The sequence below is a fragment of the Cyanistes caeruleus genome, chromosome 7 (genome assembly GCF_971803275.1).
Source record: "Cyanistes caeruleus chromosome 7, bCyaCae1.hap1.1, whole genome shotgun sequence".
Classification (NCBI taxonomy): domain Eukaryota; kingdom Metazoa; phylum Chordata; class Aves; order Passeriformes; family Paridae; genus Cyanistes; species Cyanistes caeruleus.
In genome coordinates, this window is record NC_141707.1 from 13,122,633 (window position 1) to 13,140,843 (window position 18,211).

Consider the following 18,211-nt stretch of genomic DNA (forward strand, 5'->3'; position numbering starts at 1 on the left):
TACATTTCTTGTTTGGGTCTCAGTTGCCTTGGGATTATAAATAAATGCCTTTCAGTCTTACTTAGAATGATATTTACTAACAATAATAGTAATACTATTTTTACTATTGTTAATAATACATAGAATTACAAAGTACTTGCAAATAAAAATATACTGTGAGCCAGGTTACAGAAATAATATTTTTAAAGTATTACATAGGATAATGTAATTTTTGTTTAAGCAAAGTATTAATTTGGCTCATGGTCAGTATAGATTTATTTCTACTAAGTACAGAAGAAATTGAAGTACCAAACAGATTTTATTAGATTTATTAAGTCAACTTGGAGTCACACAATGCTCTAAATGTGATTTGAATTGTAAAGTGTATTAATTTGGATATACAAATCAGTATGATGGTGAGAGGACTGAAGTGTATGTTTTTGATTTTTGCTAAGGTAGCTGCTTAAGAGTAAGAGCACGCAGGGTTCTGAACTAATGGCAGAAGGGACACACCCATTTTGAAGGATGGGGGATAAGCATTTGCTGGGGTCACTAATTAATGTGCAATCTGCTGCTGTTTCTCCACTTTCTTATGACAACTTCTAAAGAAACCCAAACTCTTTAAAAATTAACTTGTTGCTTCATTTTCACATTAAACAGGTAAGACATTTAGACAATGGCTTCTAAGGCCAAAAACAATTGCCACGCCTTCTGTTGAGAACTTCACAGTATTGAAACTCCATTTCTAAATGTTCCTGGGTCAAGCCCAAACAGCTGAATTTGTGGTAAAATGTAGATTTTAGAAAAGCATGCTCATCTTTTTGATATATCAAGCTATGTGGAATCCAGAGGAAAGTTAAATTTCCCCTCTGTCTTCAGATTGTGTCTTCTGTTTCTGCTTTATGCTGCCTGTTTTGACTGCTCACTGCAGGCTCTTTTTGTGCTTTTCTCTGCTACAGTACAGAAATTTAATACCAGTTTTCTCATCTCAGAATTATTTAAGGTATGAACTTAAAGTTGATTGAATTCAATTAGCTTATGCAAAAGTACTGAAATATATTTATGGCAATGTTTTTATCCTTACTATTTTCCAGGTCTGGCTTACTAATATTGCTGATATGTACTCTAAAAATAAGTAGAAAGGAGTTAGAAAGGTTATGGGTTAAATATTAGTTTGGATTTCCAAGTTGGAAAGAAGAGAGCCAGACTCTTAATCATGTGCATTCCTAGCTGCCCTCATGTAATTCAAAGTTCCTAAAAGTGTAAAAGTGGTGCTATTTATTAGCTGGTTGCCTTTGTGTCTCATTTTTGGCCCAGCTGTGTTGTCCTCTCCAGGGTTTGTCTTTCAGATAAATGAGTAATAAAGCCTGCAGTGGTAATGCACATCCAGGGTGCTTCCAGTATTTCCCATTTATGTGCAGACAGGACACAGACATACTGAAAAAAATCAGTGTGCATTCTAACAGAAGGGTGTCAGCTCTGCAAAGTCAATTGATTTTCTGACCTGAAAATAGTGAAATAACATTTTAATTTTTTTTTTCTTTTTTTTTTTTTTTTTTTCTAGGTGCAGCTTTTAGTGCTGGACTGACAGGGGGAATTAGTACATCTATAGCAGTATTTTGTCACGAGCTTCCCCATGAATTAGGTAACTAAGTGTAGAAACACTGTGCTCCATCTGTGCAAAATACTTATCTAAAAGCTGTTGTGATCCTGTGATAAGCACAATGCAGTGCAGAAGCTGCAGAGGTGACCAGAACTTCAGAGGGTGAGGGAGAAACACTGCTTCAGAGTAGGTATTGCTACAGGATTATATTGGTAGTGTCTAGTTACAGCACTTCTGTGAAGCTTTTTGAGCATGTTTTAAAAATGTTCTTAGGAGCGTACATTTTACACAGCTCTGCATTTTAGAGAGTTTCACACTATGTGGCATTGTTGTACACAGACTTAAGTCACATAAGTAAACACAGGTTTACGTAAGTAAAATTCCATGTGGGGATCTTCAGAAGAGGCTTTGTTCCAGTTGTGGCCAAGTTCAGCAGGTGTAGCCATTTAGGGTAAAGGCTGCAGGCACTGTTGCCAGTGCCATCGATTCTTCCCCCTAATTGAAGCATTTCTTCTGGAGGTAGCTAACCATGATGAAACCTGTTTCCGTATTGCATGAAAATTAACTGCACCCTGAGAGTTTAAAAAGAACAGACAGAGAGAGGAGAAATCTTCTGTTGAGGGAAAGCATTTTATATAGGCAGCTCCTGAGCTTATAGGTAAATCATGGGCACAGGTGTGAAATAATAGAGCAGATGTTTGTGGTTTGACACGTGTACTATACAGTCATTAGTGAGGCGAAGCTGCTGCAGTACATAAAGGATTGCAATGTATACAGGGCTTAGAACTTGACAGCATAGCATGAGGAAATTAACCTTTATAAGGGGTGAGTAGTTTATACCTATTTTTTTTATTTTTTTTAAATTCTCATGTTTTGATTGTAATTTTCGATTCTAGATTAGGCAAATAATTTCAAGCATGTATTACATAAGAATATTACATTAATTGCCCTTATGTCTGTACACCATCTTACACTTCTCACGATCACAAGAATTCAGTTTCAATGGAGTAACACTGTTAGAGCTGATTACAAGACTGAAGTCTAGATTTTTGTAGAATATCTACTTTTAGCACCTAATTTAGCAGAGCTGTCCTGAACTCAGAATAAAACACATTAACCTGGCATGTCTTCAACCAGAAAACTGATTCAGCATGGATGGGAGTTCTTTGTGAATGTACCTCTTCCTAGTGCTCAAATTCAAATTCATTGTCACCTTCTGTGGGGACATGCCTCATTATTATCTTCCTGGATTTGCATAATGAGATGTGTATAGATAGCTAAGAGGAATTTTCACAGGTATTGATCCAGACTAAGCCTCTGGTTTTATGTGCCATGAAGAACCTCTGAAATAAAGGTGTGTGTGCCACACGGGAGTATTCTCTGTGGGAAGAGCAGCCCTGGACTCCCTCCATTCACCCTTCACAGTTAATCACTGCTACCTTTCTGACATGATGAACAGGCACCTTTAAATCATATTTTAATCAAGGGATCGCTGTGCATAAGTACAGTTCTTGCTGTGGCTTGCTCTGCCTCCGGGCCCCTGCAGCAGCACTCTTTGGCGAGGTGGGTTCCTCTGGTTGCTGGAGCAGCGCTGATGCCGAGCCCTGTTGTCCCCCACAGGTGACTTTGCGGTGCTGCTGAAGGCAGGGATGACGGTGAAGCAGGCCATCGTGTACAACCTGCTGTCAGCCATGATGGCCTACATCGGCATGCTCATCGGCACGGCCGTGGGGCAGTACGCCAACAACATCACCCTCTGGATCTTCGCCGTCACCGCCGGCATGTTCCTCTACGTGGCCCTGGTCGACATGGTACGGCTGGCTGGGGCTTTGGGGCCTGCTGGGAGGGAAACCTGGCACTTCTCTGAGTGCTGCACTTCAGTCTGGTGTTCAGGTTTATTCTTCACTGAGATTTCATCGTCATATATTCAGTTCTGGAAAGTTTAGTCTAAACTTCTACTATGAGCAGCTGGTAATCCAGAGCTGTTGTGGTGAGTAGTTTTTGAAAAAAGTACCTGGTGTGAAAATGCTGCTGCTTCAAGAGCACACAGGTGCGTTATCCTTAGTGTGTGTACTCTGTAGGTCAGACCCTTCAGGCAGCAGTACTGCTGTGTACCAACCCATATTCAGTCCTGATTTCTCTCCTTTAAGCTTCTTCAGAGCTTCATTTAAATAAGGTCATTTTTTCACTTCTTGTCTTTCCTGGCCCAAAGGTGATGAGATCATTTTTCACTTTTGGGGTTCTGTGTAGTTCTCTCCACGTCATTACAGAGACTTTAATTTGTAAATACACTGTTGTTATAAAGTTACTCTAATCTATTAATAGGTGAATAAGTCCTTTTCAGGGCCTGCTGAATTGTTAAATAGAGTGTCTGACTTAAGATAAGGTTCAGGTGGGACTATTGTCTGATTATCTCAGGCCTAAGGAGAAGTAAACAAAGCTGGAGAGAAGGGAGCTCTGCAAGCTCTGCTGAGAATGAGCTGCCCAGCAGGGTCCAGCCTCCAGACAGGAGCACCAGGCACGACTCAAAGGAAGAGAGAGACTGGGATGGGACTAATTAGCATTGGAAGTGAGGGAGTCATTTAACCAGCAGAGTAAGAGAACTGCATAGCCAATGAGCATCGAGCCTTTGTCTGCTGAAATGTGTAAATGGTGAGAACTTTGGAGTGACCTCAGGACACCCACCCTGGGGACCCCCCTGGTGAAGAGGACCAGGGGGACACAGCTGGATCCATGGGTGGTGACTATCTTCTGCTTCATCTTTGTCTCACACTCCTTTCTCCTCTCCCTCCTCTCTCTTTCCTTTTTCTTTCTTTCTCTGCCTCATGTTTGCTGTTAAATAAAATCCTGACTCTTGACTTTACCATACAGTCTCACACCTTAATTCAGGCAGAAGCATCTCTCAGTAACCAGATCTTAACATTTACCTCCTGCTTGCTTGAATTAATTTCCTTATAAATATTTTACTTCTGTTCTATGTGGATGGCTTTGTAAAACACAGAACTTACTTTTACATTTCCAAGAGAACTACAATTAGTTGATTTTGACAGTACTCTGACTTTTCCTCATAGGTGAGCAATATCGATAATGTCCAGGACTTTCATAAGTTCTTACACCTGCACATAAAATTTCTCTTGAATTGTTTGTAGCTATCATTCCCATATTCTAAAGAGATGTGTATGTGAATATGTGTTAGCTTCTCACATGACAAACAAATTCTAAGTTAATCAAAGTCATATGTTTATTTGAGCATGACTTGAATTCTTTTAAAATTAGCAGAACTCGAAGAATATTGGCCTGCGCCCTGTCTTGAGGAACTTAATGCTCAATTACATGGATGATTGGGTGAAAGTTCAAGGAAAAGCATTTTTAGTTTGTTTTGTAAATACATCATGTGATCCTGTTTATATTGAATGTAGTTGTTCAGTAGAGTTTAAGCTCTCAGTGTATTGATTTTATATCTGAACCCTGGTGTGTTTATCCTTGACAATACCATGTTGTAAACTTGTCCATGTATAAATGGAGTAGACGTGAAATAACTTAATTGGTTTGTATCTTTTAGCTTCCAGAAATGCTTCATGGAGATGGAGATAATGAAGAGCATGGTTATTGTCCTGTGGGGCAGTTTATTCTTCAGAACCTAGGCCTGCTTCTTGGATTTGCCATCATGCTGGTGATTGCCCTCTATGAAGACAAAATTGTGCTTGACATCCAGTTTTGACCTGATGCTGGTAATCACTGTGGTTCCAATCTGTTGCTGTCTGGCTTTGAGTCTGCACTGTGTGGCTGTGTGCACACTGCTCAGAGGACACGTGGTGCTTGCACTGCTTACACAAGGACAGGAGATTCCTTTCTGCCTAGAGTAGCTTCTGCTTTTCTATAATCCCATCAGATGACCCAACACAACTCCTAAACTCGAGTAAGCGATGTTTAGGAAGCCCTAAATCTGAGAAATAAGGGCCAAGGTGCTGTATAGAGAGCACTGATTGCTTAAGGAAGAAAAAATACGGGGAAATATCTTTTCATTTGGGAAGATACCATTCCATTAGTGCACTTGGACAGAACCCAGATGTTACAGCTGAAACTCACACCTGTGCAAGGAACCCAGGGAAACTTCTAGTGCCACATGAGTCTGGAGTAGCGCATAGCTGTCTCTTATGTATATGCATATATATTATGTATAGATCTATATAGATATAGGCAGAGGTGCACACATATACATGTGTGTGTGCCCCTCTGTGTATATATATATTTATCCTGTGCTGATTTTTCTGCATAGTGCTGACTTGAAGTATTCAATCTTACAGCAGGACATGACTGGAAACCACTGTGCTGGCTTAAATTTTTAAAAAGAAACCCCAAGCCTAAACACTGTTTAAATTCTTCCAAGCTGTGTTAAGCTGCACTCCATCATTGCCAAGCTCCTGTGTAAGAAGGCAGGCTGTTGCCATGTACTCTGCAAAGTGTAACTTCTGTCGAGGGTCAGTTTGATGATGTTTTTTCCCCAGCTGAGATTTATTTGATGTTTGTTCCTTGATATTAGTAGGAAAATGCCAAATGCAGTAGAATTAGTGTTAGCTTGGGGAAGTCCCTGTCCTTGGAGTTATTGAGCTGTTTCTGGTTCTTTCTTACAGACGCTAAACATGTATTGTGTGCCACTTGCAGCATAAACTACTGAAGAATTGTGGCTGTGAATTTGTGCAAACACTTTTAACAAGAGAATCCATGTGGGAATTTCTCCATTTTTTTTAAATGATTATTTTGGACTGTATTCTTCTCTTCATGTTAAACCAAGGTGCAAGATGCTAGTTCCTGAAGCTGGACACAAGGGTTAAATTATGATCTGTGTATGTTGTACTGGTAGGGTATTCACGATACTGTAACAGCGCATCAAATCTGTTCCTACAATGCCTTGATATCAGACATTGTGACACCAGCCATTTCTGGCAGTAAAGAATATGTAAGAAGATTTCTACTTCCAGTATAAAGGAGTTAATTTCTATGATATTTTTTTACAATTTTGGTATTTAAATTAGATTATTAAAAAGCAGATGTGGTAGAACCATGGTATGTGTCATTTAGAAGAATAGACTGAAAATTTGGGCCTTAACTTGCTGGGACCAGCTGTCCTAGATCAGATTGTGCTGACAGGCATTTATTGCCAGACATGAGTTAGTTCTTCTTGTACCCATCTCCTTAAAAAAAATAAATTGTGAGTTTGTGGGGAGTGCAAGTTGATTCTGTAGTACCAGTCCTAAGCATGGTAGTAGCCTTTTTTTAAAACATCCAGTTTGTCTCTCTTCTGTGTATGCCAGGTAAAAGCTGTACTTTGACTATGTGCCGTAAGTTCTAAAGTCCCGGTCTGCTTGGTGCCAGTGTAGCTGCTAAAAACACTAATCCTAACGCCTTTAATGAGAGCCAGTGGGTATCTGCATTCCATTTCAAGTTCCTGTGTTTCCTGTGGCCCTTTACTTCAGAAGCTTCATTGGTCAGTTTAGCTTTTACTGAGAGCAGCTCATGTATTTTAAAGGTATCAGTTGGTTGCCAGTATTTCTTCCTAATGCAGTATCAGGAAACAGTATTAAGGGTCCATTTCAAAGAAGGGTGCAGTTTCTTCAGTGAAGAAGCCAAAAGCCCAGAGTTCAGGCACACAGCCATTCGATGTTCTGAACTCAGGTTTTCTTTTTTCCTCTTTAAACATGTTTGCTGTAGAACCCTAATTAGCAAACACAATGTTGTTAGCTTCAGATTGCTTCATTTCTGCAGCCTAAAACTCCTGGGTGACATTTTTACATAGTATCCATGTTAGGTCAATGAGACAAAACTTCCTGGATACCTTCTGAGGATCTGAGTTTAAACAATCTGTTTCTTTTGTATTAAGTCAGTTGGTTTAAGTTTTTTCTTTTTTGTTAATTCTGAAATATAAGGGGGTCATTATGCAGCTGAACTGATGTTTTGTCAAATAATTTTTAAGGTTTATTTCTCTTCATTCTCTTCAAATGAAGATTTCTGTATTTCCAGTAGTATATTTACTGTTGTATTAGTTGGAATGTGGTTATAGCACAATACACTGCCTCTGTAGGAAAATAGTTAACTTCCTTCCAAGACCATCTTCAGACAAGGGAAAAACATGGTCGTTGAAGGTAGGTACTATATTTTTCATGGAATATAGATTGTTTACTTTTATTTTCTAGTATTTATTGCAAATGTAACAGAGCAGTGTAGCAGCTGTGACTTCTCTATGTTTCCACCAGTATTGAATTCCAGATGATTCTAATGTACACTTTTGAGTCATGTTACAGACAATCTGAATTCCACTACATTTCTACTTGGCTTCAACATTCCATTTTGCTTGAATCCAGAGTCTCATTTAACTTGTATTCGTTGGAGGGCGTAAATGTTACTTGTATATTACAATGCTGTCACTGTGTGACATCCCATGTGAATTCTGATGTAAATCACATTGCACTCAATCCGCTGTGATTATGCTTAGAAAATGTTGTAGTTGCTAGATGCAGTGTGATTATTTTTTTTTCTTTTTTTATTTTTTTCTTTCCTCTCCCCATTAACAATTGAGTCTATGGTTTAAAATGTGATAATGGTCCAATAAGATAACTTGCTGAGCTATTGTTTTTTTTTTTGTTATAACTAAATCATTTTTTAAAAATTTTATAAAGCTGGAAATTATCAAATGCTGTTTTGTTCATTGTCAACAGTGTTGTGTTCATTTTATGTATGTTCCTTATACATAAGGAGCCTTCAGAAAATAAAAAAAAATTATTCAAGGAGCAGATACTTTTCTTGAGTTTTTTAAGGGTTGATTAATTTTGTGTTTTAGTATTCCTTTCAGTTCAGCAGAGATCAAGCTCTTAAAAGAAATTCTGACAGGGTTGTTTAACAATTAAAAGCCAACATAAATGCTCTGTCCAACTGAAGATGTTACAAACTTCTAGGTCGTCAGGTAGGAGCAACACTGAAGACAAGAATAGTGGATTGGGCAATTCCATGGAAAGTTACTGTGATCTTCTGCCTGATCCTGTAGTCATTGGACTATATTGCTCAGGGAAAGGGTTCATAGCCTCTTCTGGAGAGAGCTGCCCACCCTAGGAAATTCTCACTCCCATGCTTCAGAAACATGATCTGCCCAGAGCACTTCTGAGTTTTCCTAACTGTAAAACCATCCTCACTATTCTTTTTTCACATTCTGTGGCATTGCTGCAAGTGCTTTCTCTAAAGCAGCAGAATTCCCTCTATTACTGCAGTAAAAGTTACTAGCTTAGACCTAACAAAATCCAGTTGCCTACAGCTGTGTCTTTTTCTCCTGAACCATGGTAGCACTAGACTGTACCTGGCTTACAAACTGGACTAGAACTGGCCAAGGAGTTGAAAACTGTTAAAAGCTGGAGGAAGTAGGAGATACATAAACTGACTGTAGAGTCACAAAACATTTCTTTCAAGAAGACAGAAAAAATACAAACCCAAAAGAAAGCCTTGAAATACTCTTAAGTGGTAAAGTAATTTCACCATAGTGGAGATACAACTCCATTGAAGTACAGTAAAAACTCAGGAGGGAATGTGAACATACAAACATGGATATCCAGTAGAAGGTTAGGGTAAGGTGGTGTATGGCTTTGTGTAAGAATGCTGTCAAACAGCAGTTGTGTTCCTGACTGATCCTTGGTACTATTAGCATTTTCAGTCATGCCAAAGACCTCTGGGAAAGGATTCTGTGCAAGTGTCTTTGTGTATTCAGTACAGCTTTGGTATGGAGAAAGGGTGGGGGAAAAATAATACCTCTAGACTGAAAAGAAGATGCAGAAGCAGCCAAGCAGCTCACAAGAGGCCACAAGCTGTACTTCAAAACCACTACAGGCTTTCCTAGAGTGATGAATAAAGTGTGTGAACCAAGATATAAAAGATACAACTTCTGAAAAAATCTGGGAGTGACAAAAATTCTGTTAAAATTTGATACCAAGGGCAAGGGGCCGCAGCCCCTCACCAAGCCCACTGCCTGCCAAGTGCCTGAAGGTGTTTTGCTGTGACTGACACAACTCCTGTGTGATAAATTAAGCTGATTATTGTGGCCTTTCTGCCTCCAGTAGATATAATGGATAATTTCTCGTATGCCTATTTTAAAATGCCTTTAACTTCATGTTGTGTTTCTCACTCGCTGTCCCCCCAGTGCTGACTCACACAGAGCAGAGTCAATTTAATGACAATAATTGGGTGGTGTTTACATAACGTCCCTTTCTCAGAACTCACTGAAACAAGGCCTGATAGAAGGTGAGATTAAGCCACCAAAGCAAACAGTGACTGAGTAAACACTGAAACACATCAGTTTCAGTAAAGATACATCTATGAAAAAAAAAAAAAAAATAGCTCTTGGTAGTTCTGTTGTTCTGAAATAGTTACATCTCCCTGAGGAGAGGCAAAATAAACACCACTTGGATCAAGTATATAATTGACATTTGTAACTATTTCCGAGGAAAATAACATCTTCAGAACACTTACAGAGCCAATCCCAGTTCTGTTCCCAGAACAGAGCATTCCCCAGTGGCAGTGAGGAGCATCAGCTGGCAGTTCCTGCAGGAAAACAGGACAGTGATCTGAGCAGCAGCCCAGCACTTCCCTGGGCAGCCCTATCAGTATCACTGTAATTCACTTGGAAGGCAGCCAGAATTCTCACTGGAAAGTTTAAAAGCTGTTAATTACTTCTGCTAGTTCATGCTTGAACCATTTCATCTCCAGCCCTTCAAATACTTTTTAATAATCATCCCATAAGTCAGCCAGCCATTGCTGCTTTTGAAGAATAATAGCACCAAAAATTTCCATAGTACTGCAGCTGAAACTCCCTGGATACAAGCTTATGGAAAACTTTTTACCAAATTATCTCTTACTTGATTGGCATCTTTCTAAAATAAAAGTATGCTATCACAAGGCCATAGCTGTCCTCATCATTTTTTTATTTCTTTATATTTTTAGAAAATAAAGCTTGCTTAAATTCTTGTGGTTGGGAGAAGCTGGAGTCCTCTGAGGTGCATAAGAAAAAAATGAGTGATAGCAGAAAATTATTTGCAGGAAGGCAAGAATGGGTGATGTACTGAGAACTGGAATGAAGCAAAACAGTCAAAAAAAGTACCAATAAATGTTTGCTACATCCAAATCATTATCTTTTAAGACAAAAACAGGTTCAATCCCTGCCAGGATCTGTATTTGTTATTTGTTCAGAACCTTTAGTCATGTAATAGGAGGACATCCCCCTCACAGCCCCCCCCACTCTCTTTCAGGAAAGAAACACCTCCTTGGAGTTGCTTGAATCTCTTGCCTGTTAATAAATCATGTTGTTGCTTGAATTTGCATGTTAACCACATTAATAACCAAAATCACTCCAGGCTGACAATAGCACCCCTGTTCCTGTCCATCCATAACTTGAACAGACTTTGGCCTTGCTGGGCTGCTTAGGAAGCTGGAACATGAAAAATAGTAAAAAACAGTAGAGCTGGCAAAGTCCTGAGAGGCTTCTATGGGAAACAGCCACCTCTGCCCGAGTTCTTCAGCTGGATCCTGGCTGGATGCACCCTGCAGCAGCCCAGGGGCTGGCCTTGGCCCTGGCACTGAGCAAATCCTGGGCAGCCCTCAGGGGTGGCAGTAGGATGCTTTACACCCTGCAGGAACTGCTCAGAGCTGAGCCTCTCAGAGCCCAGCTTCCACCTGCTAGCTTTGTGAGGCAGGGGAAACATTCTCTTGACAAACCAAGGCCTTCAGCGGGAGGTCTTTAAATGGTCATGAGCATCAGCTCCAAACAGTCTCTTAAAACCTCAAAGCAATTTTATTTTTTAAAGTTATTTGTGTACATCTAATTAATATACATTACATACAACTGTATGTATGAGACCATGCACATATACATTTAACACCTCTGTATTATAAAATATTGTTCATACAATCCTTACCAAGTTCAATTCCTGGCCTTTACACACAGACATCACGTAGAAATGTTTGATTTGGTTTTTAACCGAGACCTTTTGGCTAAATATATAAACTCATTTAGATAATCTACATTAATTATAGAAAAACAATGCAAAATAATGTAAAATGTGATTGCAAATACACATCAAATTATTAAAACAGGATAAGTTTTCTCAGCCTAACCTTTTTTTTGAAAAAAATACCTGAAAAAGAGCTGTATTATTAATGCCATAGCAACAAGTTTCAATTGATGAAATATGAGACAAGCAATAAAATAAAAAATCCATTTACTCCACTATTGGCAGTAATTGAAACTACTTTCCTTGCAGTGGTAGACAACTATTTCATTTCTGAGGCTTTCTCCCCCCAGATCATAGATACACATTCATCAAAGTCTGCTTTAACTGATTTACAAAGTTGCAACATTAGTCACAGGTTTTCTGCACTAACTGTAAAATTCAGGATCAGATAGTGGATATCAGATATTTAATATACTGTATAGTTTAAAATACAGTTTTCTTTCATGTCATGCCACCTCTTATGTATCTTCCAGTGAAAAGTTCCAACCACCAATCCATTTAATCTGGACCTATGAAATTCTGACAGTTTCAGAACACTTCTGCAAACAGTATTCTCCTGAAGGATATAGACAGCCTACTATAAAATGCAGGATACATTTGCAGCTTGGTAGCTGGAGACTTGAAATGGACCTGTCATTCTCTACAGCACAGAATTCTGACAGAATTACAGGCAGGAAATGCAGGAAACACAGCTTAGAATGTGCTATTACATGTATAATCTTACTTTCCAGTATTCTAGCAGTACTTTTCTACATTAGAACTGATTTGGGCTGTTAGGAATTTTTTGTTTGTTTGTTTAAGTGCCATAAATACAGTCAAAGGAAAAAAACAAATAAAAATCCATATTTCAATTCTGATGTATAAATGTCACCAGGACTCCAAAGTCCCATATTACTGTGGTGTTTTTGATTAAATAATGTGCTACACAATAATGCGTGTTTGAAAAATACACCATTTTCAGATAAGACTGCTTACAAGAAACATTTGAACTATTATGGTATTGTTCCATTTTTGCATTGTCCATTTTTGCATTTTCCATTCCATTTGAAATGGCACAAACTAATTAGTTAAATAGATCATGACATCACAAGATGATAAAATATGCCAAAATATTTAACCTACAGTTTCTTTAAAACAACAGACAAATTATTAATACCTGAAAGCAATCCATTTACATGAATTAGTGCCTTCTATTAAAGAGAAGCATGACATCAATTTTACCACATTTTTGGGCAGTTAAAAACCAGTTTTGGGTTCAGTTTGGCATTTCAACTTTTAAATATACAAAGTTCCTTGCTTCATACAAATACACTCACACATGCACACACATACTCACACTAACATCAACTACAGTAAAAAAGAGATTAAAATACCTGATCATCAACAAACTTAAGAAGGGCTGCCATGAAGTCAGCACCAGGAGAAACTATAAATATCAGTGCTTGGAGGGCCCAGTACATGAATGATAATTTCCTACACCTTGGTGTTATCTGGAAAAAGAAAAGAAAAAAAAAGGAATTAAAGAGTCCTATTTTCATGTAATACTTGTTACTGTAAATATCTGAATATATATTTCAAGGCCAGTATTCCTGCACATAAAAATAGACACCAGTACAGTCCCAGAGGAATCAGTGATGTAGCATTTGTAAATCTAAGCAAAAACAATTCTCTAAGAGCTGACAATGGAAATCCTATACAAATGTTCTTTAATCTCATTTCTGTCACCACATCTGAACAGAATAATGTACTGGATTATTTTCTGCACTTACTCCATCTGTATTTCAGAGAAAATTTAAATTTTCAAGTCTCACAATGCAACATCTTTCAGAAGTATTAAGACCTTGGCTAAGAAAGCTGTTGCATGCAGCAGTCTTGAGGACACTGATGTTTAAACTTCAACTGAATTTAACTGGACTCTAGCAAAATAAGAGACAGTTTATAAAGTGACAGCTTAATGCTTTGATACTGTTAACCCTTATAAACATACACCTCGAAAATAATATCATCCATCATCTGGCCATACTCTATAATATTTTAAAATAGAATAGAAATATTATAATATTATAAAATAGCCACCTCCTCTTTAAAGAAGGGCAACAGTATTTGCAAAGACAATCCTAAGAATTCATCTCTGAACATGAAATTCAGGAAACACTGAAGGATTCAAATAGCAATGTTAATTCAGCCCCTTTGGTTGTACCCAGGACAGCATTTTTTAAAGCTTTACATGCAAAGTTTCCATATTTGTAACTAGAATTTTTAATGTGCAGTTTCTGACATTTCAACTGTAGAATCTGCAATTACTATAGGTGCTTTAAGCTTAAAAAATATATGACCTAAGACACAAGGGGAAGAGATTCTTGGTTGTCCTGCCCATAGACTCAGCTGTGTTAGGGAAGGACTGAGGCTCCTTTAGGCCCTCCCCTGCTCTGCAGGTGCAATGTGTCACCAATTAGCAAAGGCCTTAAATGGGAGAACAGGAGGAAGGCTCGGCCCTACACTGACTGCAGGCTTCCCTGATGGAGACCCTCCTGCAAGAGCTTACCTCAGCTTCCAAGCTCTTCGCTGATTTTAAGGAGATGTATGAATATGAGAGGCGTTTAAAAACCTTCACCAAGTGGCCCTTCCAGGAGAACTGCAAGTGCACTCCAGAGAATGTAAGTCTGAAAATGGTTATTTTGCCTCTGCCTTAATTTGTATGTACTATGACTGAATGTGAAGTTAAGTAAATTCACAATTGTTAAGTAAATTCAGGTTTAAGAGAAATCCACTAAGCCTGAAGATGAAAAGTTAAATATTCAGCTTCCCTCTGTTACCTGCGCAGAAATCCTGTAGTGGGATTTACTGGTTATTCTGTGTTAGTCCTCTAGTCTGCCTACAGATTTTAATAGTTACTGGTCTTATTCCATTTTTTTGTTATTATTCCTGTCATTTTAAAATTAATTTATTGTATTACATAGTCTTTCTAATTGCAAATTTCTATTCATGACAAAGCAGCCTACATTAAATAAGTACAGCTCCAACAGGAGGGATAAAGTAGTGGGTAAACTAGTACACTGAAGATCAGTACTTCAAATTCAGAAATGGAAATTATTTAAATAAAAAATCCACCTGACTTCTACCTTGGCACACACAAGATACTGCTAGCCTGAATCTCAGAGGAGTCATATTGCAAGAATTACATGAGAAGGTGTTTGGTTACTGAAACAAAATTAATCTTTGGTGTCCTGACTAGACATCATAAAGTGGTAGGAAACATGAGTAATGTGTGGGATAAGGCTCTGAACTTCTAAACTGTCCCCTGCAGATGGCAAAGGCTGGCTTCATCCATTGTCCAGGTGAAAATGAACCAGATGTGGCAAAATGTTTCTTTTGCTTGTTAGAACTGGCGGACTGGGAACCAAATGATGACCCATGGTAAGCACAGATGTAACAATGCTCTTGAAGTACCTCTCCAAATTTCTTTAGTAATTTTACAATGAGTCCCTACCACAACAGTTCACAAAACTGGAAGTCTATCTTGCCCACTTGTCGTAAAATTTTTCAACTAGTTTTATCTCAGATCCACTAAAATCTATTTCTTTTCTGTATGATACTGTTTCTGCTGATAGACAGCACAAGTGCTGAAGAGACCTCCTGTACAGACCTCTTCATCTCCTGAAGTGAAACTTCCATGGGTTTAAGATCTGTTCTGATTCTGGGTTTATATTGCAGGGAGGAGCACACCAAACGTCACACCTGTGACTTTTTATCCCTTCCCAAGCACTTTGATGAGCTGACAATGGAGGAGTACTACATGCTGGAGATGACTCGACTGAGGACCTTCATTGTAAGTGTTAAACACGTAATCTGAAATTCAAAGCTAGAATATAAACGAGAACTTCTCTCGCTAAGACTTCCAAACATCAACCAGGAATGATTGTCTAAGGCTAGAACATGACTAATTCTGAAGTAATGATTTATGTATATTATTGGCAAAGAAATCTGCACCTAGGCACTTCTTGGTGTAGTTTGGCTGGCTTTTGAATACAAGCCTGTTTTGTTCAGAAGTGTTTTTCCGACAGCTTATTACAGCAGATATATATATATATATATGGTGCAGTAATTAGTGTAGAAAACTCAACATGAGCATCATTATCATTCTCAGGAGGGATGAACAATGTACATGAAAAGACAAAATTTGACCAGGTCATTGCTTCACATGTCAAATTTTACATATAAATCTGCCTAATTAAACTTTAAAGGCCATTTCAAATATTTTACTCTTTCCCAGTTCTGGGACTTCATGTCATAGTGTGGACATGTAAAAAAGCACACAACTGAGCTGCTCTGTTGATCAAGATCAGCTGATATGAGCCCTAATCCTATGTGATAGTAAGAATCAAGTGAACTAAGTTCCCTGATGAGGCACAGTAAAAGGTTCTGCATATTACTTGTTGGTGGGTTTGCACAAATAAGATCTTTGCCTTGCTAATAATGTTCTGTATCAAATATATACCTGATGACTGTCAAGGATAGGTATTTAAGATCACTGTGCAACAGATTAAAGTACAAAAAAATAGGATCACGTGACACAGTGATATCTTAGAAGGTGGACTAAGAGTGAGGTGGTGGTGTTACCTAACTTGAACTGTGAATGATTTAGAGCAATGTTTCACAGTACAAAAGGGGTCTTGGCCATAATATGACTTTATTTCTAAGTTCAGTATATAAAAAATCAGAAGCAGCAGCTTCAGGTGGGAACACTTAGCCCCAAGGATACCGTCACCGATAGCTGGGAGGGCTGTGAGCTAGGCTGGGCAGGGTACGATCGCTGTCGTGGAGCGCTGATACCCTAACGCAGCCTGAGCGGGGGGTTGGAATTTGGCTGAGCTACAAAGTTAAACTGCTCAGCTGAAAGGCTCAATCTCTTGCTTTGATTCAAGTGCAAAGTTGGCAGGTGCACAATAAACTCTTTTCAAGAAGAAGTCGCGGCAACGAGGCAGAGGCTGGTGGATTACTTTGGCTCCAAACCACAGCTCCCGGCACCGCCGCCTCCCGGGGATGAGGCAGCAGCCCAGCAGCCGGGAGGCTCAGCTGCTGGCCAGAAGGAGCCCAGGACGAGTGGGCTGTGACGTCTGACTCTAAAAGTCTCTTAATTTGGTGCAAACATTCCTCGCTTTGCCTGCTTGCACATCTAAAGCTGAACAGGTGGGTGAGGGAGTGTTTGTGGAGAATTGCTCTCAGCCTCCCTGCATCAGAGGAGAGAGTAGACAGGTATGGCCTGACTTTCACGGTGTGCTTTTTTGCTATGGCTGGGTGGGCATCTAAGAGTAGTCCCACTACCCTGCCACTGTATGCAAGATGTTTAAGCAAATACTTTTATTCTATTTTTCGCAAGCTGGCTCTTTTTTTGGAATAAAGATTCACAACTGTGAGTGCTTTCTGTGATCTCTGTTAAAACCTTACACCTAGGCAGGCTCAAATCGGAACAGCTCTGCTTCAAAACACTTTCCAGCAAACAAAATGGGCCTGTGCAACAATTGCTTTAAGCACCTGCAGTATCTACACTCCTGCTTACCACTAAGTTGTCTTTCTAGATCAGAGAAGATTGACACAGATAATGACATCCAGCACAAGTAGCAGGTGTACCGAATAAGGGGAGACACAAGGTATGTAAGACAGTCATAAGGAAGAGCTCTGGGGCTTTTGGTGTGCAACTGAAACAACAAAAGCTAAAGCCCTACTATTCTGTTTTTAAAAGTTTTTCATTACATTTCAAACTCACTGGAGTTCTTTTAAAATGTTATTAATTCCTATTTTCCTTTATGAAAGACTATTGTAGAATAAAAATGCATACTTGCAAATATTTTTGGTTTTTAAGATGCAGACAGACCTTTCTTAATACTTTGTCAGGTCTTAGTCAGTGAATGAGCAGCAGGCTTTTTCCCTGACTTGTCTTTCCACTCTGCAGGAAAATCCTCATGCTTGGGGATTCTAGAAACATGTATTTCAACATTCTTTGAAGCATTTATGAGTTCCCTATCTTGACAGTAAATTATCCCTTAACTTGACACATCAATCCATGAAGAAATTTTTATTAAGTTACAGAAATGAGATTGACATACTTAAAGCTTTTTTAAAAAAACCTTTAAATGTTACTCTAAGAAGCTTCTTGTATAGCACAGCATTACTGTCTTAGAAAGATTTAGAGTAATTTTTAAATTCAAGTTCTTCTCTCGAAAGTGAAGAAATTATGTGTGGGGGAAAGTGGGCATCCATTTTAGCTCCCTTTTTCTATTCTAATGCCAGTCTTGAATGTTACAATGATAACATGTCATCAATGACAATCACACTACAGTATTGCTAGGTAACTATGAGTTAGGCAGCAGCTGAATGCAGAAAGTGATGGCAGAAAAACAAGAATGAGAAAATTAAAGCCAAGCAAAGCACTAGAGAGCTTGGTTTGTAAAGGGCCTGTGCCCAATCCAGCTGTTATGTTGCTACTGCAGCAGTTGGTGTGGGGTGTTAACTTTGTATTAGCCTGACCACAGACTATCTGTGAGTATTAGAGCTACATGGCTGATAAAAGATGCTTTCA

The 18,211-nt window shown here is 38.8% G+C and overlaps 2 protein-coding genes and 1 long non-coding RNA gene across 39 annotated transcripts in view; 2 read left to right on the plus strand and 1 right to left on the minus strand.

The window, feature by feature from the left end:
• SLC39A10 (solute carrier family 39 member 10) overlaps positions 1–8,370 on the plus strand; it is a 170,994-nt gene extending 162,624 nt beyond the window's left edge. For 19 of the 34 annotated variants that reach the window (XM_086897133.1, XM_086897131.1, XM_086897127.1 and 16 more), the window contains 4 exons: positions 1,544–1,624; positions 3,203–3,393; positions 5,145–5,313; positions 6,217–8,370. In XM_086897133.1, the coding sequence (XP_086753259.1) occupies positions 1,544–1,624; positions 3,203–3,393; positions 5,145–5,303 (431 nt within the window). In that variant the 3' untranslated portion in view covers positions 5,304–5,313; positions 6,217–8,370. Of the gene's footprint in view, positions 1–1,543; positions 1,625–3,202; positions 3,394–5,144 lie in introns of all 34 variants that reach the window. The other 15 variants (XM_086897126.1, XM_086897123.1, XM_086897142.1 and 12 more) reach the window with 1 other exon arrangement.
• LOC111931949 (uncharacterized) overlaps positions 1–18,211 on the minus strand; it is a 40,954-nt gene that overhangs the window by 4,934 nt on the left and 17,809 nt on the right. For 2 of the 4 annotated variants that reach the window (XR_015289120.1, XR_015289119.1), the window contains exons 5-6: positions 13,005–13,121; positions 11,393–12,286 (exon numbers count right to left, since the gene is read on the minus strand). This is a non-coding gene — a long non-coding RNA (uncharacterized LOC111931949). Of the gene's footprint in view, positions 1–10,093; positions 10,166–11,392; positions 12,287–13,004; positions 13,122–18,211 lie in introns of those variants that run through there. The other 2 variants (XR_015289117.1, XR_015289118.1) reach the window with 2 other exon arrangements.
• LOC111931948 (baculoviral IAP repeat-containing protein 5.1-like) lies at positions 13,979–17,048 on the plus strand. Its single transcript, XM_023930754.2, has 4 exons — positions 13,979–14,288; positions 14,939–15,048; positions 15,346–15,460; positions 16,557–17,048. The coding sequence occupies exons 1-4, from the start codon at positions 14,151–14,153 to the stop codon at positions 16,743–16,745; spliced, it is 552 nt and encodes a 183-aa protein (XP_023786522.1). The 5' UTR covers positions 13,979–14,150; the 3' UTR covers positions 16,746–17,048.

Excerpts from the sequence above, each read along its gene's own strand:
- LOC111931948 (XM_023930754.2), top strand. The coding sequence starts at position 14,151 with ATGGAGACCCTCCTGCAAGAGCTTACCTCAGCTTCCAAGCTCTTCGCT. Across the intron at positions 15,049-15,345 it reads GAACCAAATGATGACCCATG|GGAGGAGCACACCAAACGTC; the intron begins GTAAGCACAGAT and ends TTTATATTGCAG. Across the intron at positions 15,461-16,556 it reads CTCGACTGAGGACCTTCATT|TGCAAAGTTGGCAGGTGCAC; the intron begins GTAAGTGTTAAA and ends CTTTGATTCAAG.